Source organism: Peromyscus maniculatus, chromosome 5 (assembly GCF_049852395.1).
Source record: "Peromyscus maniculatus bairdii isolate BWxNUB_F1_BW_parent chromosome 5, HU_Pman_BW_mat_3.1, whole genome shotgun sequence".
In the NCBI taxonomy this organism is placed as follows: Eukaryota; Metazoa; Chordata; class Mammalia; order Rodentia; family Cricetidae; genus Peromyscus; species Peromyscus maniculatus.
The window spans coordinates 17,539,208-17,563,153 of record NC_134856.1 but is presented as its reverse complement, the minus strand read 5'-3'; the positions used below and the strand labels follow the sequence as shown (position 1 = coordinate 17,563,153).

The 23,946-nt window shown below is 50.0% G+C and overlaps 1 protein-coding gene across 2 annotated transcripts in view; it reads right to left on the bottom strand.

Annotated features, from left to right (window-relative positions):
- The window catches only part of Znf423 (zinc finger protein 423), a 302,753-nt gene that overhangs the window by 195,482 nt on the left and 83,325 nt on the right, over positions 1-23,946 (bottom strand). The window contains exons 1-2 of one of the 2 annotated variants that reach the window (XM_042277352.2): positions 10,759-10,792; positions 8,637-8,837 (exon numbers count right to left, since the gene is read on the bottom strand). In XM_042277352.2, the coding sequence (XP_042133286.2) occupies positions 8,637-8,837; positions 10,759-10,786 (229 nt within the window). In that variant the 5' untranslated portion in view covers positions 10,787-10,792. Of the gene's footprint in view, positions 1-8,636; positions 8,838-10,758; positions 10,793-23,946 lie in introns of those variants that run through there. The other variant, XM_042277351.2, reaches the window with a different exon arrangement.

Below are 23,946 nucleotides of genomic sequence, written 5' to 3'. Positions count from 1 at the left end.
GCATGTGCATACTTGCCTTATGAAAATTTCTAAACTGCAACAGATAAGAGAAGGGTGGACTCAGACCTCATCAAGTCACATGTACAACCGGCCTAGTGCCAGGTTGGATTTGGACCTCCTGGTCTAGCACGGTACACACCCTGGGTCCAACAACAGGAAGCCAACTGAAGTTTTAGGTTATGGTGAATGGAAGCAAGACTCTACCAATAGTGAGGAGCTTGGAGACCCAGAGGGGGTTGTTTTCAGAAGGCTCGCACCATTGCACCTGACTCCATTATGACCTACCCTGGGCCACCAAAGCCAAGTTCAGTGATGTAAAAGCTCAATAAGGTGGCCATGACGGCCAGGTGGGAAAGAAGAAAAAAACCTCTCTACTTGGGAGAGTGTCAAGGTCCACTAGACCATGGATACAGTTTTTCCCACGGCCCAGTGGGATGCTGCCTTCTGTAGGGCTGGATTTGTCAGGCAGCTGTGAAGAGGCATGCTATCAACAACCAGACAGTAGAGCTCACTCTGTGTAGTTGGGTCAAGGGCACACTGCCTTGTAGAGCTCCTACTACAATCCTCATTGGTGCCCCAAAAGGCCCCCGTTCATAGTACATGCTAAGTAACACAAGTAACACTTGTGAGATAAAGAGGAACCATTTTGTTCATTTCAAAACTTCCTCCCCACCAGGACACCATAACTGAAAATCTCCCATGCCCAGGCACAGTGCATACAGCATCTGTAGTGGTTACCCAGAATGCAAAGCACCTTATCCAAAGTGTTTTCCTTGTGCGTCTTACCATAGGCACATCTTTATCTTTCAAGAAGCCTCCCTAGGTCAAGATCAGCAAGCATTTGAAGAGTATACACTGTGTGCTCTGGCCACAGGCAAAGGCGACCTCAAGAACAGAAAAGAGAGCAAGATCCAACACCAAGAACCACCAGGAGCAAGACGGGTTGGCAAGCATTCTGATCTTTGCCAATCCAGTAGGTTAAAAATGATATTTCCCTGTGGCTTAAATGTATGGTTTTCTTATTATAATCAGAGCTCTGAATCTTTTTAAATGTTTAAGATCCCACTAGTATTTCTTTTTCTGGTTCCATTTCTATCCTTTGCACATGGGAGATATTCAAAATATCTAACCACCAGTGTGGCACCAACCAATCAGAGCGGGCACTGGCCTTGGGCACGGCTGTCATCTCCAGTGGCTCGGCTGTTTCTCAGCCCAGGCTCCGCCTGTGTTTCTGATTTATTGAGTATTTGCTTAATATTTATAGATGCTCCTTATAGTGTCTTGTTTGATTTATTACGGAGGATGCAATGTGGTGTTTTGTTTTTGTTTTTATGCAGTCTGATGTTTTTATTTCCTGTTTCATGGCTTCTAGATCTGAGAGTATAGTTAGAAATGCCTTACTCACCCTGATCATATTAAATTAATTTCGTAAATCTCCCTATGTTTTCTTTTGGTATTTTTAGGTCTTCTTTTTCTGTTTAAAATTCTGGTCCCTGCGGGATTTACCATGGCCTGAGGAGTAGGGAGGTTCAGTTTCCTTTTCTCCCCCTTTTCTTCTTTCAGGGCACCCACCCTGCTAATTCTAACCCCAATTCTTGAGCAACCCATGTGTCCATGTGCCCCCAGTCTCCAGTTGTGTTTGGACCAGGCTTGTCTCCAGTGTCCCGCTCTGTCCCCGGGCACTTCGAATCCCCTGGCTCTAACCTAAGCTGACCTGGGTACCACCCCCTGCCACACTCCTTATCTGAACCTTCCTGTGCCTTCACTCTGATCTCAGGAACCTTAATTTGTCCGCTGCTGGACAAATCCTACCCTGTTCTTACCGCTAAGGCGAGGTCAATCTAGGGAAAACTGAACCTTTCCAACCTAAAGCCTGCGCTGTATTTCTTTCTTTTGTGCCCTTCAGTAGCCAGTCATGTCTGTTTGTCCCATCACACACACACACACACACACACACACACACACACACACACACACACACACACACGTCATTTCACTGGGTTTGTGTCGCTCGCTTCTACACACTTGGTAGCTGTTACCACTTCTTGCTCTGTTTTTTTTTTTAACCAGATATTATCTGCACACGAGAAAGCTCCTAATGTGGGAGACTGTGCTTGAGCGGCCCCCCCCGCGCCCCCCCCCCCCCGGCCTTCTGCACTGCTTGGTGTCAGTTCCTCCCAGTTGGAAGAAAGTCACACCCTGCACCTGCGTATCTGGGCTGGCTCCAGCCTTTCTCTGCGCTTCCCAAACGGAGCCAGTATGTGGGATGCCCCAAGCCAATAAGGCAGGGAGGGACCCCAATGCTGTTAGAGCAAGAAAGAGGCCTAAGCTGGCACACAAAGGCAAGCCCTGGCCAGCAGCACACAGAAACAAGGCCAAGAGAGGTGCCAGCTTTTGCGCAGCCCCAGACCTGTAATTGGGACCCACAGATCACTCTGGCCACAACTGAACAAACCAGGGTCTAATTAACTTTCCCCTCGGCTTCTGCTACAGCCACATCTCACCTTCACCAGCAGAGGATGGCTGGCCTTTCAGAGGGGCTGGGAACAGTCCTGTGTCCTCAGGAAGAGGCAGCAACAATGACCAGAGGGAACACAGCCTTTGCGGCCATTTAAACAGATTCTGCACTTAGGTGTTTGTGGTTGAGCCTTTAGAAGAGCTGTGTCTGGAGTTGGGTTCAGAATTCCACAGTCTCCAGCCTGGGTTCTGGCAACAATGCAGAACTCACCTGTCACCCTTTCTTCCAGGATATTCTGCGTGAGCTCCTTCAACTCTGAGACTCAGTTACCCAATGTATAAATTGAGAGTGAATGGGAGTGAGGGAGGAACTACTGCCTCGTGCTAGGATTGTAAAGACTGAGTGGACAGCATTCATTCATCCAACAAGCATGTATTAAGTACCTCTGTCTGCCAGGTGCTGGGCTAAAAGAGAATGGAACACACCCAACGTGGCTCTTGTCCTCATGAAGCTTAATGAGGGACATGGACAATAAGTGGTGAAAACCATAACAGGATCCCTGCAGAAACTGACAGGGGCATGGACCAAGGGCATAGCGGCTTCAGAGAGCAATCAGGGAAGGCAGCGGGGCCATGGTCCAGGCCGTCTCACGGTGCCCTACGTGCAGGAAGAGCTGGCCACGTGCAGACTGGTAGGACAGCAAGCCCATACCATGACATAGGGAAAGAAGTATTTGCTTATCTTTCACTCTGGCACCAGGGACCTCATGGGCCTCGGTACTGGCCCCTCCACAGCCACCACGTAGCCTGAACAAAGTCAGCAATGAGAGAATGGCTGCTGAAGCGAAGAAATCAGGCTCAGCTCTGCCCCAGTCCTGCAGGCTGTCTGCTGCATGCAGCATGCCCTACAGCTCCATATTAGACACCATGGTCTGTCTACAGAACCTGCAGCTGCCTGCCCTTCCCTGTAATGAAAAGCTAGACATACCAGCTGTCCCTTCAGCAAAGAGGCCACTGCCTCTAAAAGCCATCAGAAGCTCAGCTTGGGAGCCGGGATTGTTGCGGAGCAGGATTGACAGCCAGCTTTGGGCACTATCAGAAGAATCACTGCGAAAGTCAGTTTGAAAATGGTACAATGGCATAGACAGAGCACCCAGCATCCTCAGGAGGGCAGGCTCATTCAATTAGGCCAGAGCAATGGTCAGCTGAAATCACAGACTAGCCTCGCAAGGTAGCACCAGTGCCAGGAAACGACAAAAGATTCCATCTGAATCTAGACTAAAGGTCCACGGTGATCGGCTTCAATGGCACATAAACACTGGAAGCTGCCCCTGGCCAAATGGAACCTGTTTCTGCAGAGCCCCAGGCAGTGCCCAGAGACGCTTTCTGAAGTTACTGGAGTCCCCCAGCTTCCTGCTACAACCATTCCTAACGCTTTCATGGGCAGAACACCATGAATTGTGTTTGGGTAAATTCCAGCCCACTCTCTATTCTAACATCATTTAAGACAGCAGAGCCTGAATTAGTGGGGATTTCCAAAAGCTGCAATTCCAACGTCCACCAAATGCACAGCATCTCCTAACAGGGTGCCCACAAGTCACATCTCCACTCGGCACGGCAAGCCAGCATACTTGGTAAGTCAACACTGTATAGACTCATCCTGTTTACAGGATGCAGACACCGTCCCGGCCACCTGAGTTTCCTCTCCTTGAACTCCACTGTTTGAAACCAAGATCCCCACTTCCCCGCCACCCAAAAAAAGGAAAGTAAAGAGACTGCACAGTGACATGAGAATCTACCCAGAAAAGGTTAAGGGCTAAGCATGAGATACTTTCAAGTCTTGGTGTATGTTTATAACTCCAAGATGATCTGCAACCCCACTGCAGGCAGGGGCTGGAGAGACGCAAAGACAGGGAGTATGAGAACAGAGAACACTAGGGTTTTCGGCGTTTCTTTTCGTAGCCTAAAATGCACAAACACCCTCTATATGTTGGGGGGAGGGGAGAAAAAACTTTCTTTTAGGTTCATGCTTCAACGACAGATAGGCCAAACATGACCACTCCTACCAGGAAACAATAACACCCTCTGAGACACTGACGGGAAATGAGGGTTCTTCAGGAGAGGCCTAGGTGCCAGGTGAGGTCATCCTTAAGAATCTCACTGCCACCGTTGCACAGAGAGCTTCCCTTCCATGTGAGCCCCCTCTACCTGAGATGGCCCCAGTCCTTGCAACTCCTCCCTCACATGCTGATGAAGCCAAGCACCGCCCCCTCCATCCCTACCCCAAACGCTGCAGGTAGAAGAGTCCAGAGGTCCTCTTATGGATCAGAGATATCCCCTGAAGGCTCATGTGTCAGGATCTGGGTTGCTAGCTAATGGGGTTCGGGGAAGTGATTATGCGGACTCTGACCTAATCAATGGATTAATCCTATCATAGAATTATTGAAGGGCAGAGCCTAATTCAGGGAAGTGAATCCCTGAAAGGATATACCACGCCCTATAGAGTATGTTCATGTCTCTCTCCCCTCCTCCCCACCCTCCCTCCTTCCTCTCCCTCCCCGTGCCTTCTCTCTGGCTACCATGAGATAAACAGATTTCCCCGCTACCTTCTGCTTCCTCATAATCTTCTATCTCATCATAGTCCACAAACAGCAGAGCCGGATGACCAGGGACTGACATCTCCGGCACTGGGAACCAAAATAAAGTCTTCCTCATTTAAATTGTATCTCTCCAGTATTTGGTCACAACAAAGAAAAACTAACAAAGCTCCCGTGGCCAAAAAGCTTTAAGTAAACTACACTCAAGAATACCCGCCCCAGGCTGGGGAGGATAGCTCAGGAGCTAAAAGGCTTGCCGTGAAAATTCAAGGAACTCAGTTCAATCCCCAGCACGCATGTGAAAAGCTGGGCGTGGTGGCACACACTTGCGATACCAGAGCCGGGAAGGCAGAGACAGATGAATCTGTGGCACTTGCTGGCCAGCCAGCCTAGTCTAAGCAACAATGTCGTGTGCCAGTGAAAGACCCTGTCATTAAAAAAAGGGGGGAGGGGCGGGGGAAAGTAGTTGAGAAATGACAACCCAGGTTGACTACTGCCCTTCACACGCACACATGTATATATACATGCACACACATGCACGCTGGTAAACATATAATTAAAAAAAAGAAAAACTTCCCGTGAAGGTACCCATCATATTCCTCCACTCACCATGCCAGATTCATAGATGGGCTCCCCTTCTTCCACACCCCAGCACTGCTGGCTTCTACAATGACCAAGACTTCCATTCTCAGAGGAGTGGACATCAGGAAAGACAGGTGGTGTTGCCCTAGGCCCTCAGATTCTCAACAGCAGGGAAGGCTTTGTGTTCTGACAGCCTCTCATTGGTCCCCAACCTCCAGGAAGGGGAGGGGCTAGAGGGTAGACTAATGGCCAACAGCCAATAATCTAAGCAGCCTGATGATGCAATGAACCTCCATCAAACCCCAGGAGACCCGGGTTCAGAAGCTTTGGTGAGGACGAGTACAGGTGACTAGGAGGGTGGTATGCAGAGGACAGGAAGCTCCATGACCCTTCCCTACACCTCACCCACATCTCCGTGTCCACATCCTCCACTACAGCGTTTAGAGTAAGCTGCCATTTACAAGAGAAACATTTCCTTGAGTTCTTTGAGTCACTTTGTCAAACTGTTCAAATCCAACTTATGGGTGTGGGACCCCAATGTACGGCTGCATTAGATCAGAAGACACACACTAGAGTCCCCCGCTCAGCAGGGGAAAATCCCTACACTTGAGTCACATGTGTGTTCTGTGCTGAGCGCTGAGTAGGAGAATCAGGCAGACACAGGGTTTTTCACTTTTCAGGAAAGTCTGAGCATAGGATTGCCTTATTGACAGGAACTTTAGCAGAGCCCTATAGCTGCCAGACTCCCCTAGCAAGGGCCTCTCTGGAATGTCTTTCCCCTGGAGTGGACGGACAGACATACGACAGCTTCTGTACAGCATCCAGCAGGAAGCAGGCCTGGTGCCTCCTACCAACTGATCAAGGGTGAGCCCAGCCTAGGAGACATTTCTTTCCTTCTACACTGTCTTTCTATCTCCTTCTTTCTTTCTTTCTTTCTTTCTTTCTTTCTTTCTTTCTTTCTTTCTTTCTTTCTTTCTTTCTTTCTCTCTCTCTCTCTCTCTCTCTCTCTCTCTCTCTCTCTTTCTCTTCCTTCCTTCCTTCCTACCTTCCTTCCTTCCTTCCTTCCTTCCTTCCTTCCTTCCTTCCTACCTTCCTTCCTCCCTTCCTTTGATTTGTTTTTCAAGGCAGGGTTTCTCTGTATAGTTCTGGATGTCCTGGAACTAGCTCTGGGAACCAGGCTGGCCTCGAACTCACAGAGATCCACCTACCTCTGCTTCCTGAGTGCTGGGATTAAAGACATCTGCCACCATCCTGGGCTACTGCTACTACATTTTCACATCATTTCTAATACAAAAGCAGAAACGAAATCCTTCATAACAGTTTTTAAGCTAAAGCCCGATGTATAGAAGAGAACCTGGTAAGGTGATTAGCTTGAACTGGCTAGGGCACCAGAGCGCCTCAGAAGGAAAGGTTATGCACACAACAGCTGGTAATGCAGAAGCAATGGGAGTGTGTGGCCCACACCAGGGAGTGGGGAGTGTGGGGTGAGGCCCGCACTCTTCCCAGTGGTTCATGTCAGTGATCCTGAGAGTCCTGAGGAGAGTTCTGCACGTCTCCTCCACGTCAGGAAGCTCTCAGGCTGGGTGATAATGAATTTCTCCAGGATGCGATTAAGCAAGGTCACTACTCATACTCTGACTCCCTTCCAATGCTCCAGGTTTTGGGGGTGTTCCTAGATACCACATCCCAATGGAGGTCGTTAGTGGGGTCCTGTTAGGAACTAGGCAGGGCTATAGTAGGTCCCACCAACATCAATACCGATGCTTGGCATCCTGCAAACAGGCTGCTGCAGAGTTCAGCCCGCTGGAGGCCATGGAGAAAAGAGCCTGCCAGTAGGAGAAGTCTGCCTAACTGAAGCAGCTAGCGACCCACTCTTGTTTCTGACACAGACCTCAGCTCCAGCCCCTGCCTCTCCTGCCCCTGCTCCAGCACCTCAGGATTTCTTCTCTACATAATAACACTAGCGTTGTTAAAAAGTGTGGTGAACGAGCATGAGACTCAAGTTGATGCTTAGAGATGAAGGAAGGTGAAGTGATGAATAGCGTCCCAATCCAGGACCTGCTGAGATGGGAGAATACTTGTCAGCAGAGGCCCAGCCATACCTAAGGGCCTTTAGGAACAGAGTAAGCAAGAATTTTAAGTTTCAAGCTGCTTCCTACCAGTAAATTTGACCCCAAATGGGTGACAGTCCCCCTTGAGAAAATTGACCTGAGATTTAGGGGCCCTTTCCCCAAAACCAGCATCCAAAGGACTTTACTGATAACCATAATGAAATACAGGGTTGTGAAAAGAATGTAGGTACTATGGTCTCCCTCTACAAAGCTTGGAGCCCAGAAATGCATGTGTCCCTGTAGTGCGGCTGGTACACCCCAATGTATACACGTGTCCCTAGCTCCCTACACTCCGGACAGGGACAGAGACAGAGAGAGCAGGCACTCTGCTGAAGTCTTGAGTGGCTCCTCACGAGCCCATGTCCCAGCACACCCTCCAGGGTGGGATGCACCTCCAGCATTTCTCTTGCCCGGGAGGTGAGCACAAACCCAGAGGCAGACCCGGGTCTCCACTGCACAGGCTGGCCTTGGTCCTGGCAATTCCCCCATCCCATCCCAAACCCTTCCTCACAGCTCAGTGCTTTGCATGGCTTTCCACACTTAAGCTGCTTAACTTTGCACTAACAACCTCTTAATTGCTAGGTTTCCAAAAGGCTTTCCAGAAATCTGGGGTACGGATTCACCCACTTACAGCCCGTACACTGTGGAGCATGGTTAGACAGAGAGAGGCAGGGCACCTCTACCTAATTTCTGCCTGCCAGGAAGCTGTGGCTTTTATTTTTAATTTTATTTAAAAGAGGATACAGGGTACCCAAGACGCCACAATAAAATGACATTAACTGTAAAATTACATTATTAATTCTTTAATCTCACTTGAGGCTTCAAGCTGTTGCTATGTCCAATTATCCGTGTAACCACCTGTCAGAATCCCGGCGCTATTTAGCATTACCTCCAGGACAGCGGTGGGCCCGGTGGTCCGTCAGGTCTGCCAGAGACTCGAAGTCCTGCTGACAGTGATCGCAGGTGTAAATTGACTCATCCTCCATGTCTTCATCGTCCTCATTTCTCTCCTCTTGACTTGTCACGCTGTTCCTGTCTTCCAGCGCACGGCTGGTTTTCCGATCGCACTCTGGCTCTCCTTCTAGGCCTCCTGCCAACAGGAAGAATACAGTCCACATCAGCTGACAGGGTCTCGGGAAAGGGGTTTAAAAGAATCACCCAGTATTTATTACGATACATTTAATTACTCTACCTCCTGGGGTCCATTATTCTTGACACCTCTCAGTATATTAATATATGGGGAGGGGGGTGTAGCATGTGGTGCGGTAATTCTCAACTAGATTCTTTAATTCGTGGCGCAAATCTTCCAGGAGGACTTCCTGTCATCTTCCCTCTATGCGTGGCTGCTGGGGGTTGTGACCCCTCAGGGAAGTGAGAACGCCTTACTTAGTGTTTGTTTCCTAAAAATCCAATTCCATGGCGTCCCTCTCCGAGGCCCCCCCAGCTGTGCCCGACACACCCTGACTTGTCCTTTTCCCTAAAGCCCTGCAGTTTGGAACGGGGACCTCTCGGGCACGTTAGCCCTCCACGTGACACATCTCCAGGTCAGACAGACAGGGCATGAAGCTGAAGGACCCAGGATGGTTAAATGCAGAGCTTGAGTGGAGCCAGCTCTGGTGTCTCGCCTGCAGTCACAGCACTCGAGAGGCTGAGGTAGGAAAACCCTGAGTTCAGGACTAAACTGAGCTACCTAGTGACTATAAGGCCAGTCTGGGAAACAGAGTGAAACCCTCTCAACAAAACAAAGCAATGACGACAAAGAGGCTGAACAGATCCAGCTGTTCCCAGTGGCCAGGGAGCCACCTAGACAGTAAACAGCAGGCTTGGAGAACGGGAGCTGTTTCTGTAAGATTAACAACGGCTCTGGACTTAACCTATGCAGTGAGCCTGTGGAGGGAAGAGACTCATGGCCACACTGAAGCTCTGCGTTTACATGCTCTGCAAGGCCACAGTTCTAGGTACACAGCCCCATTTCACAATCTCACATCCCAGAGCTGAAAAGGAGCTCAAAAGGTCATGTGGCGCAGCACCCCACAGAGAGGGACAGCTCTGTGAGTCCCACTTCAAAGTAGGGCCTTCCCATACCCAGCAGAGGGGTGACATCCCAGCGCTCTCCATTTCCTGACTCTGCCTACCTTACATCCCCACATCTGTGGGAACAGAAAACAGCCTCAATCTTCCCAATTAACAGAACTTGTAAAGCAATGTGCAAAAAGAAAAAATAAGGTGAATGTACTACACATAATGTTAGTAGCACTCATAAATGTCAGTGGCTTGGGCCCATTAAAATACAGGGACCCTTGGACTGGAAAACTAAAGTGTGTATTGTCCCTTTCCACACACAATTGTCCTGCAACACAGATCCACTGGTCCAAAAATGGCAGCACTGATCTAAATCAACCAAAAAGGCCTCTATCATGCATAAATGTATTTATGCAAATATATATGCATGCAAAAGTGCATGCATATGTGTTATATGCATATCTGCATGCACATAACTGTCACCAAAAAAGGCTTAGCAGACAACCTTTAAATTCCCCAGGGCCAGTCGCCAAAGCATAAGAGAGAGACCCGAAGCTAAGAACGCATTCAATTTGAGGAGCAAAGCACAGACCCATAAATATTTCAATTTAGAAACAGATGATGTTATAAGGGCTCTATTTCTCCTGTCTGCAAAGAACACACACTTCCAAGCCCCCAGCATTGAGAACCTGGGAACACAAATCAGCTCATCGGAGAGCCAGCTGCCGCCTTCCATGGCAGGGAACAGAGTAGGACACACGGCAGAGGCGGTGAAAAAATCAATGCTTCCATTTGTGGCCCATCAAAACATCTCTCTTCTTACCAATTAAGGGATGTACAATTTTTAGGTTCTTTTATTACCAGAACAAGCCAACTCCCGGCAATACAGAAATCCCATTAAAAGCCAAGCAGCATATTTATCTCGGGGAATCTGATCCACAGCAGCAACAGCAATGTTAAGAAATAGAAAGTGAAGACGTAAAAAATACCGTTCAGAGCCTTCGAAATTATAATCATCACACATCGTAGTTACACGGGCAAGCACTGCTCTCTGAAATGCTAGTTTACTGTCTCTTCCCTTAATTTAACAACAAAAACAAAGGAAACCTTCTGCAGAGGATTTAAAAGAGCCATAATTCCAGCTTTATCTGCTCTACCAACTCTCTAGATAGTAAGTTACACTCCGCACCAAGCCTTTGCTACTGTACTTAACGCACAGTTTAATAGACATATTTAAATTACCCCCTTGTTATTTTTTTTTTTTTTGCCATATTTACTTGGCAATCCTAGTTGTAATAGCTCAGCGAATCCACAACTGGAACCACAAACACCACACTGCATTTGATCTCTTTAAATCTGGTACATCCTGTTGACTCAGGAGTAGATAAATCAGAATGTCAACTCTCCGTTTTTATAAGGCAAAAGCCCATAAAGTCGTCCAAGAGTATAAATCTGTTTTAAGAAACTGTCACCTCCTCTATGTCTGGCTACTAATGGGAAGGCTGTGCAGAAAGGGACAAGGGAGGGGGAAAAGGGGGCAGATAAAGGCCCAGACCTCACCATCCGGCCTCCCAGGGGTGGACCGCTCCGCCAGGCTGACCTTCAAGGAAGGTCAGGCACATAAGAAGGCTCTGCTAGCCAGCCCAAGTCCTGAGGAAGAGACTTCCCTGAAGACCAGCACCCAGGGTCTCTGTTGACTCCACGCAATCAGGACCTTGAAAACAAAAAGCCCTCTGACCCAGGGCAGGACAGGCTCTGCCAAGTCTCCTTCCAAGAAAGGACTCTGGTCGGCAGTGGTGACCCACATTTTTAATCCTAGCACTCAGGAGGCAGAAGAAAGCAGATCTCTGTGAATTCGAGGCCAGCCTGGTCTACAGAGTGAGTTCCAGGATAGCCAGGGCTACATGGAGAAACCTTGTCTTCAAAAAGAACCAACAATAAAAGAAAAGAACGGGGAAAAGAGGAATAAAGAAAGGACTACTCTACTTTCCAGCTCAGCTCTAGAAACTTCACTAGAAGGGAAAGGGATGAAGAGTCGTTTTTTCTTTTGCCAGAGAAGGAAACTGAGGCTCTCCAGATCACCCCCAAGCTATAGAAGAAGTGGAGCCTACCCTGTCCATCTGTGGGGACATCAGCTCCAGAGACCTCAGGCTCAGGAGGACAGAGGGCTCTTGGGCCAACATCCTCTCTGGAGCATTCTCTGGCTTCTCCTGGACCCACCCGGATCAGCCTCACAATAAACCTCTAGGATCAGAGGATTGACCTTCGCTATTCCTCTGACTCAGTTCATCTAGTCAAGGATAACCCTGTCTGTCCGGTTCCTTTCCTGGCCAGCCTCGGAGGTCCTCCTGGTCCCCGCTCTGAGCCTGGACGTGGCCAGAACAAGCACAGGAAACAGAGGCCTGGGCATGCCCAAGTCCCTACTAAGTGCCACCACGTTTCTGGCACAGAGGCCTCCTAGCTTCAACCACGGCCAACCTACTGGCCCCTCTAGCCACCCGGAGATCAGACACAGCAGTCAGCAATCTGGGAAAGGCAGCCTGCTGGTTTCTCCTCTGTCAAGACCTTTGGGTCTGCGAGGGCCTTCCTGCAAAGTGGTTCACCAGCTCCTTTCCCTCCCAGCCCGCTCCAGTTCTCCCAGCTGCCATCTACAGCCACGGAAGCCTTGAACAGGGGAAACCCACGCTACAAGGACTCGGCATGGGGCTACTCCCTTGTGGCCACATGCATGGGACAGGAAACCAAAGGAGCCAGAAAACACTGCCTTCCCAATCCAAACCGATTCTGCCCCTACTTCCCAGACGCCACACTCACAGTTGGCACTTTCTAAGTCTTTGCCCAGGCAGCCATCAAGACGGCAGCTGGCACTAACTGAACCTTCGCTGGATGCCCCACACCTTCCAAGCACAGCCAGCTAGGGAGTGCTGTGAGCGTTTGCCAGTGTGTCCCCAACCTGAGGGATGAAAACGGGGTTCTATGGGTTAGTGAAGGCCAGAAGTCCACACACAGCAGAGACTTGATAAGAAACAATGAGCCAAGTGTTGGAGATTTGTAGATGCCATCAAAGCCCTAGGGAGGGTCTGTGTCACCTCCTGCTGTCTTCTCTGTCCTAGCACGTGTCTGCACAGGCACACGGGCCTTTTGGTTCCACTGAACTGCCCAACTGCCCAACTGCCCAACTTAGGACTTAATAACCTCCTGCTCCCTAGGCAGGAGAACGCCCTTACCTCTCACCCACCTGATACAAACCCCCCACACACCTGGGCCCCCTTGCTGTGAGAGCACTTGGTCCCAAAGATGCTCATGGGGACTAATCTGCCTTTTCTCTCCCATGCACTGTGGCAGTCTGCATTTTCTAGAGGCACCAAAATAGTTCTCATTCCAACTGCCCCTCGGCAACAAGTCCTTGAGGAAGAGGGACCCACCTCCCCTCCACAGTCCCCTGCAGCCTGGCAGCCTTGGTGAGGCTCTAACCAACAGAAGGCAATGGAAGTGATGTGCAGGGATTCTTCTGAGGCTAGGCAGGAAGGAGCTTGAAGCTTCCCGGTAGGTCTCCTGGGATACTCCCACTGGGGATGAAACTGCCAGACTGTGAGAAGCCCAAGCCTAGCACAGCTTCGGCTGAACACCCAGTACCAGTATACGGGTATACAACCCGCAGGCATACACCAACTCAGACTTCCATCCCTGATAGACTTCTTATGGCTATGGCTATGGCTGGCCACCACACAGCAGCCACTCAAGGAACACCAAGAGAACCCTGCCGCAAATCCCAGTCAGCCCACAGAATAGAGAGAAATAACAACAGATTGTCAGTCACTCAAAAGCACTGAGCGCAGGTGGGGGGGCTTGACACTTAACTGGCCAGAGCATGCCCATCAGACTGTGGGCTCCATGGAGTGTGGCTATGCCTGCTTCTGCTCACTACCATCCCCCAGCCTCTGGTGCAGACAGCCACATGGTGGGCACTCTTCACTAAGTGCTGAGGATGTAGAAAAAATGAATTGGTTTAAAGAAGCAAGCTTCTGTGTCTACAAGCCATAGTCACAGCACTGTTGAGCTTATGGCGCTAAGTGGGACCACATAAAGAGATCAACTTGTAGTTTGAAAAAGTCCAGTATTGCTGATCTCAAAGTATTCAGCCTGTACAGAGAGGCTACTCTGTCACACTAGCTTCTTCTTGCAAGCCCGCCCCCCCCCCCACCATGGTATCACTCTATCCTATGAAACTCTGAACGTTGAACCAAAAGGTATGGACTGGAGATTTCTGGTAGCAGAGGTCACAACACACACTGCTTCTCATTAGGAAGGTAGCTCCTTTACTCCGCCCAGCCACCGTCCTCCTCAGGGTGACAGTGTGAGGGAGAGCCATGGACTCTGACAGAAGCACCACACAGCCTAAGAAGTGGCAGAGAGAGGGGGCAGCAGTTTGTCAAAGGGACAGGAAGGTGGCCCAGCCGCCGAGGGAATCTTGGGATCTTCTGCTGGAGGCTTCCACGTCACAGTAACTTGATGCCTTAGATACCGTGGCTATCCCCAAGTTTCAGACAGGGAAGCAAACTACATTAGGAACACCCCAGAAAAGACAGCTCTGGATTCCAGATCCCCAAACGAACTACTGCACAGGTCACTGAAGGGGGAACCTGAGGAAGAGCTGGATGGGAAACAGCTGTGTTAGCGCAGTCCAGAGAAAGGGAGGTGAGCCTGGGGCTGTGGGTCTGGGAAACTTCCTGGGCTTCTGTCCCGGGCTGTGGGGGCGCCAACACCTAAGGACAGCTGAGACAGCCTCAACGGGAATCAGCAGTGAGCGAGGCCCCGCTGTCCCCGGGTCAAAAGGCTCTGCGCCCAGATGGGGGCCTCGTCTCTTCCCAGGGGATTCTGTAGATCCAGATGTCAGGTACAGGGCCTGGACACCCTGAGAAACTCCGAGAACCAAGGGGACGGCTCTGTCTTTGGGACTTCAAGGCTGAGCACCACATGGTGGAGGCGAAAGACCACAATATTCCAAGGGCAAAGCCAGAGAGAACATGCCAGTGCCAACAATCACACCTTCATTCATTCTGCCTTCAACCTGAGTGTCCAGTACGTGCCAGGCATAATATACACATGTTTGCTACAAGATAAGTGCACTTCCTAGGCCTGTTTGTCTTGGTGGTCTCAAAGCCCACAGACAGGCTGGCACAAAAAAGACACTTAATGAATGTGATGTGGGCACCGGAGTGAGCGGGCGAAGAGCTGAAGGGAAAGTGGGCCAGGAATGTGGGTTACACAGACAGCCCTAGACGCGCCCTGCCACATATGACCTCAGAAGTGCCTCCTGCCTGAGCCTCGAGTTTCTGCTGGGCCCACGAGGCCCTGAGTGGGACTGGCAGCATCTGTTCCTGCCGCAGCAGGGAGACAGAGCAACACTCACTCAGTGGACAGCCATGATAGGATGTGAGACCCGCTAAGGCCCTCCCACCAATCAGTACATGAGCCTGGGAGGTTCTGCCCGGAGGGTGAGAGCAGGCAAAGGCAGGAAGAAGGACCACAGGGGAAAGGGGGCTGGGAAGGAGGAGAGGGCCCAAGGCCTCAGTCAGCCAGGCAGGAAGGCCTCCCTTGTCATCTCCTCTCACAACCGGGCCTGGATGTGAAACTGTGCTCCGCACCTCTTCAGAAAGCACAACCACCCAGTGCTGAGGGCAAGGTACATCCTAGGGCTGAGAGCCCACCCTCTGGGAAACATCAAGACACCAGGTACAGCCTACTCCTGATGGGCACAAGTTGCCGGACCAAAGGCAGTCATTTAAATAACAATACACACAGGCAGCAGATGGCTGGCTTTGTAGTTCAGGGACCATGGAAAGTGAGGGAGGACAGACAAGAGCCAGGCTGTGGAGTCAACAATGTGCCCCAATTCAAATCCACATTCCACCATTTAGCAAGAGAGGACTTTGGATAAGTCATTTCTTGTCTCTGAGGCCCACTTAACTTTTTTTTTTTTTTAATTTTGTTTTTTGAGACAGGATTTCTCTGTGTAGCCCTGGTTATCCTGGAACTTGCTTTGTAGACCAAGCTGGCCTTGAACTTGCAGAGATCTGCCTGCCTCTGTCTCCCTAGTGCTTGGATTAAAGGCGTGCGCCACCACCCGGACTCATTTAATTCTTGAATTGTTGTAATGAGGTAATAAATATGAAGCCTGGTATCTAGTCCATATGGTGTGAGAAAATGGTTTATGGTTACTGGCTTATTGGTGCCGTTGGTCAAACCCAACACACTCAGCATCATGACCCAGGCAAGGGTTGAAGGCCTTGTGTGTTCCTAAGGATGGAGAAGGGTGGGGAGAGCAAATCACATGCCCCCGTGAAAGGCACAAAAATGTCCATGCAGACACCCACACACCCCTACTAAAACTCATTTAGCTCAGAGAAGACTGAGTGCCCCGCCCCCTTTCCCTGAACAAACTTGTCATGTGACTTGAGTCTGCCAGGGGGCCCATACTGACACATTTACCTCACAGTTCACTGGCCCACCTTTCTTGTCCTCACCCCATTGCGGCTGAGGGGGGAGAAGGCTGGAAGGCACCGTCTATCTCCACGGTTACTGGAGGCAATGATTTCTTAAACAGAAAATCCATACTCTATTCTGACTACAGCCTGTAAACATCCTGAAACCACATCCCCAAGGCAAGAAGTACTTCCAGAACTTGGGTGCTGGCTAGCTGAGCTCCATATCTGTCCAGGCCCGCCCGGCCTGCAGAGAAGGGGACACTTTTTGACACAGCCTAGGCTAGTGGGCCTGCAAGGACAGGGACACAGGGAGACACCAAACAGCACCAAGAGCCTCCGACCCCAATTAAACAGCATGTTTGTGCATCCGTTGCCGGCCCCAAGTTCTGAGGTAGCCATTATTTATCTGTAGGTTGACAGGATTTGCAGGGACAAACCAGCACTTAACACTCAGCCTAAGGTGCCCTTGGCAGCAGGGGCTCTTGGCAAAGATCTCAACACATTAACCTACTGTCCATGTCCTGCCTCTTAAAGAAGGAAGTGAGTGCTGGCCCCAGTCAGGGCCAGTGGGTTCAAGGACGAAAGTCAAGTCAGGGTCAGGTCAGACCGCACTTCGTGAGCTTTGCTGGATGTACTGCCCATGAGGGACTGTCCAGCCCAGGACCCTTGCTGACCCTGGAAATGACCAGAACCTTCCAGGGAACATCTCTTCATCCATGAGAGATTCTGGAACCTACACCCAAAACTGACTCACAGTGTTGTAGCCAAGGTTTCCTCCCTCCTCGGCTCCTTTGTCCTGTGTCCTGGTTTGCTCTTTATTTCTGTATTAAACATCATGACCAAAGGCGGCCTGGGGACGAAAGGGTCTGTTTGGCTCACACTCCTGTGCCACAGTCCATCACTGAGGGAAGTCAGGGCAGGAAGGCAAGCAGGAGCGGACGCAGAGGCCGTGGAGGGGAGCTGCTTACGGGCTTGCTCCTTGGGGTCTGCTCAGTCTGCTTTCTTACACAACCCAGAACCACCTGCCCCGGAATGGCACCACCCCCAGTGTGCTGGGCCCTCCACATCAGTCGTTCATGAAGAAAATGCCCCCACAGACACACCCATCTGATGAAGGCATTTTTCTCAATTAAAATGTCTCTTCCCAGACAACTGCAATTGTGTCAGGTTGACAAGAAAGCTAAGCAGCACATCTTGTGACCCACAGCCCATTAAGGAAGATGCCACCTTACACCAATTATAAAGAAAGCCAAGCGGGCTCAGATTGGGGTAAAAACCCATTGCCACTCAGGCACCACGTGAAACAAATCCTCAACGTCATACCACCTGGTGCATGGGGTGTTCCTGGAAGGCTGGTGGGGTGCAAAGCCTCCAGGGAGTGGCCCTGCCTGGCTCCAGAGATAGTCATCACCCGTGGAAAGTGCCACCCAGCACAGCTTCATTTGCTATTTGTTTCCTTATAGGAAGAAGACTTTATTTTTATGTTAAAATCTCTGGAATTTTTTTGAACAGTTTGGTTTGTGTGTGCCCATGTACTTATTATGCATGTCACAGCACATGTGTAGAGGTCGTAAGACAACTCAGAGCAATCTGTTCTGTCCTGCACATGGGATCCAGGGATCAAACCCAGGCTGTCCGGCCTGGCTGCAAGTACCCTTACACACTAAACGAGCTTGCTGGCCCCAAATCTCTAGATTCTTATGTGTTAACTTTAAGTTTTAAGGAACAATATGAACTGGGCTTGGTGGCACATGCTTTAAGTCCCAGCACTCAGGAGGCAGAGGCAGGCAGATCTCTGAGTTCAAGGCCAGCCTGGACTACAGAGTGAGTTCTAGGACAGTCAGGGCTGCACAGATATACTGGGGTGGGGGTGGGGGCAGGGAGCATGATTAAGCCTTTGGAAGACTGGATATGGCCTAGAGACCAACTGAGAGTCTCTGCCATGGGATGCCCAGCAGGAGCAACCAGGGGTTCTCACATCTGGGGCGATCTGCTCAGTGTACCTTAGATGAGGAGGCTAGCTAAACAGTGTATGACAGTGTCCTTTCTTTGGACACTCAGGGCCTAGGTTTGAGTCCATTCTATGTGATCTTGATGACTTACACTGCTGAGCCTTACACCTCATTCTGAACACCATGGTGATACTGTGGCCTGGTCAGGTTATGAGTTCCCCTTACCAGGGCCTGTAGATGCTGGCATGTCTCCAGTTTCTGCCAACTAGACCCTGGTCGGCATCGAGATTCCCCCAGGTACAGCCCTATCAGACACAAAACTTCACACCTGCAGTCCACCCACATTTATTGAATACCTGCTAGATTTTGTCCACTGTTGGAGACACCAAAGGCACTCCAAAGAACCAAGTCCAGCTCTGTGGCGTGAAAAAGCCAACATTCCGTCACAAGCACCTTGCTCTTGATGATTGTTTATAGACAAAAGGAGAACACTCTCCCCCAGCCCAGCTGTTCAAGTGTGGAGTCCATCCCGCAAAGACACAGGGGCATGGCAGCTTCCTCGGCCCACAGCACAGCTGCCCAGGCTCACTTGAGATAAGCAGGGGAGAGGTGGGAAGAGACAGGGCCGGTGGGGTGGAGGAAAGGAGAGGAGGGACCTAAAGAAGGACAGCCATGCAAATGCTCTCACTGAAAAGGAAAAATAAATGTTTTCCACTAAGTAATTAACAGTGACACTCCCCCAGCCACATAGTATCACCACGTGCCGTGATGAAGAATGGTAGGACAAAGCCACCCTGGAACTATGAAAATTGTGTGCTGTGACTTGCTGGTGACCTCCTGAAGCGGTGACCACTCCGTCCTCTCTGAGCTGTCAGGGTGACATCTCCAGGCAGGCCAGAGGTGGCCAGGACCACGCGGGAGCTAGATCAATCCAGCTGATGTGTGGCTGTGGCCTGGCTCTCCTAACTGCCCCAGATCCTGAAACAGAACTCAAGGCCAAGAGGCTGGCCCTTGTGGTGGCTGCACAAGAAGAACCCTGTGAGCAGACAGGGGAGAGGAGGGGTCTGTGGCGCTCTAACCAGAACCCACAGCCGGACCACAGAAGCTTGGCTGGGGATGAAGTCCATTCACATAGAGCCCAGAGTGGGCGTAACAAGTTGCTTTGGCTTCTGGGTATATGTGCCTCTCTGGTCCTCAGCGGGCCCATCTGTAAGTAGGGCATGGACTGTGGAACACAGCTTTTTGAAAAAGTGTGCCCTGTGACCTGTGGTTGTGCCAGGGTAGGCCTGGGACAGACGCTTAGAAAGTGCCATGACCTCACTCAGGAGAGAATCCCTGCTCCTGCTATTCTCTGCAAGGGCTCTGAAGAGGCCGGCCAGGCCAGCTCCACCTCAGCAGCCAGGGCCACCCTAAGTCTCACTCCTTGCTGACTGTCTACTACCCAGAGCACTTGCTAAATACGCCTTCTGCTACTGATAACAGCAGTTTGTTGGACCAGCTTCCCTCACCCATCAGCACCTAGCATACGGCCTGGCACACAGTAGGTGTGGTACACAGTAGTTGCTCCAAAAGACTGACGAGGCAGGTGTGATGTCTTTAATCCCGGCACTCAAGAGGCAGAAAAGGTAGGAGGATCTCTGTGAGTTCAAGGCCGCCCTGGTATACAAAGAGATTCTAGACCAGCCAAAGATACATGAGACCCTGTCTCAAGAAAAGGAGGGAGGGAAGGAGGGAGAGAAGGAGGGAGAGAGGGAAGACAGTCTGAAGTGAACAAGTGAACCATGCAATCAGTCAGGAAGGGCCCAATCCACTGTGACATGTAACGACCCCACTTGGGGTATAGCTCAGTGGTAGGGTACTTGCCTAGCATGTACAAGGCCTTGCATTTCATCCCTAGCACAGCTGAACAAACAAATGAACAAACAAGTCTAGCCATGGGTCGGTATAAAGACAGAGTCTTGGGAAGAGTCGGACAGTGGCAGCAGAACCAGGAAGAGGCACTTTTTCTGCCCTGCCCAGATGCACATGATCTCTGGTACTGGAAACCCGTAGCCCAGACTCCAAGGCCTCTACTGCAACTCAAAGGCCAGATACCTCCCCTACCAATGACCCTCCAATCCAAGGCCTCCAGCCTGGCTTCTGTGCAGCCCTGGGAGGCCAGGAGTACCCTCTCCTCCAGTCACAGAGCAAAGATTGTGTAAAAACTTCAAAAGTTAACTAGTGACTGGCCATGGAGACCATCTGTTGTGTGCCACATTCCAGGGAGAAAAGCTGAGGGTCTGCTGGGTGCTTCTCCCCACGTGAGGAAGTCAAAGAAGTCAAGTGGTAGCAGGTTTCTGAATGCCAGGTCCCATCCAACCCAGGCCAGGTACCCCCAGGGCAGTGTGGCCCCAGACTACCTCCGGGGACCCTGCCCAGCAGCAGGTTTCTTCCAGGGACCACAGTTTCTCTGCACAGCTTAACCTCATCCACTTGCTAAGGTCTGTTGGCTTTCTGCTTCTTTCACTCCAGTCCCCAAGAGAGTGTTTGGAGTCTCACAAGTGGGCTGTAAGACATTCAGAGTCTAAAGCCTAGATTCCTACGGCAACTCGTGGAACAACACCAGACGCCTGCTGCTCAGCATCCTCGCCAGCAAGAGAACAGAGGGGGTCTCCAGACCAGCATACCTTTCCTGGTGGGATGGACAGATGTTGGAATTCTGCATGCTGGCCTCCAATCTAGGGATCTACATTCGCACACAAGACGAGCAGAGGATTAGATTAGCCACAGGTCAGAGGTCAAGTGGGCAGTACAGAGCAAGCTTCCAGACTCACTCTAGGGTTTGGCTATCTCCACCCAAGGGTCAGTGCTGAAGTGATCTTTATGCACGCGCACACACACACACACACACACACACACACACACACACACACACACGGCACCCCACTCACCCCCGGGCTCATCCTCAAACCATCACTTAACTCATATTTCAAACAGCTCTCGATGCTCTTCAGTCAACATGAGGCAGAAACCTCTTATTAAATGCTGCTAATTTTTTATTGATCACACTGTGAATCATTTCATTTTCCATTACCACAAATGTCTCCTATCAGGGCTCCGTAACGACGTTTCTTTATGCAGTCTCGAGCAACTTGTCACTTTTGATCAGTTTTCAGTTTCAGTGTGGCTCAAAAATTAGAAAGCAGGCCCTTTCTGTCATTATTGCTTTTGTTTTTTTTTTTTTTTTTTAAAAAGTTTCCATGCAGGAAAGGTTATTATACTTGAAATAAATACACACGAATCAAATTCAAACTAAATTCCTCCATGACTCTAACCAATTTTAGCATTAGCTCTTATAATTTTTTTAAGTTTATTTTCATGGAAAGACTGCGCATAATTATTGTTCGTGCCCTCCCAAAACACTTACGTTACTAAAGTGCGAAATGTCTTCTAACACAAAGACAGATCTCTGGGAAGTAATTACAGAAATGCATTCAGGGGCAATAATTCTGTATTAGCTGTCAGCTGCAGACATCCTCAGAAAAGGCACTTGTTACCAAGGAATTATTTTTGTTGCTGTTGAAGGCATGGCAGGAAAGCCCAAACCAAAGACGGTATCTGACCGGAAACACAGGAGCCCTCATCAAGGGTCAAATTAAGTTTAAATCATTACCTTGAAGCCCAGCAAACTGGTACCTGACTGTCTATTGTGGAGACGTTTTTTGAGACGCACTCGAGCGCAACATGGTCTTCCCTTTCGCAGCGTGGTGCAATTACCTTGAGTCTCAAAAGGATTCTGCCAGGAGCTTGTCACAATAGGGAAAGAGGAGGTGGCAGGGTGTCTATTAAATGCTAACTCATGTCACCAAACAGAATTTTCAAGAATTATAAATTGCCGAGCTGCCTCGAGGCTGACCCCCTCGTGTTAAGAAGAGCCCAGAATATTATCAGGAAAGTGCAGGAATTTGCATCAAAGGCAGGAGAGGTCGCTCTATAGGGAGCCTGTAGGGATGCAGCTGAGGAGACAGACCATGGACCAGTACTCAGCCCACAGAAAGTATGGGCAGCTACACAACTCCAGCAGAGGTAAAGAAACACCCTAAAAAGGAGAGAAGTGAGGACAGGAGATGTCTGGCTGCTATGCGAACACGACTGCTAACTCTTGGCATGCCTCCGAGCCACACTGCCTCCCCTTCTCAGCCTCCATTTCCCTATCTTCACTCTCCTACCTCAGAACTCTGTTGCAAATTTAAGTGAGAAAATTGTCGGTGTCCCTGTTCCTGTTCCAGGCTTATTCCCCTACCTGAAAAATGCCAAGACCTGTTCCAGATGCCTTGAGGAGCCACTGGGCCTCCCGGTGCTGGGAGGAAGTAGAGAGTAGAGAACAGGGGCTTTTCCTAGGCTTGAGGGGTCCTCATGTATCTCAGGGAATCAGCTTACAGTTGCCCAGCCTCAGTTTCCCCATCTCTTAAAAGGACATGTGAATCAGAGCAAAACACCAGCATAGGCTTCTTAATCTGCTCACCCACCATGGCTTCCAAAGTGACAGGCTCTTGCTGAGGTCACTCAGCAGGGGCCCACACACCCTGACGTTGTCTCTCCCTGGCCAAAGCATCCCAGCCTTTCATAGAATCATCCCTTCCCACTGCCTTCTATGAGGCTCACATGGGAATCACCAAAACACAACCCAGGGACATTTTCTGGAACCGTCCCAGGAAATCACCTAAAATGAAGCCTATAGTGGAGAATGGAGCTGATGGATAAAACTGGGGGAAGGCACTGTCACCATGTCCTCAGACTCAGTCTTCCTTCAGCAACAAGACGTGTGTGCTAGAAGGCCTGTGCCCTGGAGAGTTCACTGGGAGAGCAGAGCTGAGGAATTAAGGTTGCAAATAAAACCCTTCTATATGTCCATGAGTGGAAGATGGATAAACCACGGTATATTTACAAGTAGAAGCCATGTAGCAATTAACATTAATGAAACAAGGCTATGTGGATCACCATAGATGTTCTGAGCATAATCCGAGAGAACACCAGCGGGCAGCAAAATATAAGCCGTATTTATATACAATACACCAACATATCCTTGTAAACTCTGTGTACATATACTGGTATTCCAACATCTATGCTGTTTTTAAAGTGAGTCCAGCAACAACATTTAGTTGTATTTTACCCATATTTCAAGAAGAAAGACAGCCCAGAAATGATGGATGCCAAGCCTTGCAGGAGAACGAAGGGCCCTTCAGAGCTCTGCGGGTGAATGAACGAGGTGTGTTCCTAAAGCCGAAGGTCTTTCCTGGATGGCCCTTATTCCCTTTCTTACGTGTGAAATAGTTCACTTAAATAAACACTACTGTGGAGCCACTGAAGTTTTAAATGCTAAAATTTTTGAAAAGAATGAATAGTGGATAAATTTGAGAATCACAGTGGAAATGGGGTTTTAGATGGAAAAGACTCTGGGGAGGGGGGCACACCACAGCCAACCCAGTCTACTCCTGCAACCCAAGACCTCGAATGTGCACTCCACACGGCACACTCAGCGGAGCCAGAGGCGGTGCCGCACCCACAGATCCTGCTCCACGGCCCCCTCCGTTCAGGGTAGTGCAAATGGGCAAGGGAGGGGCGAGAACCGAGAGGACTTTTCAACCTGGAAAACGAAATGGTACCAAGATACCAGGTTCTGCCAGAACAGGAACCTGCCCCTGTCACTGCAGACCCCCAGTGCCTCAAACTGTACCAAGTACAGACAGCATGCACA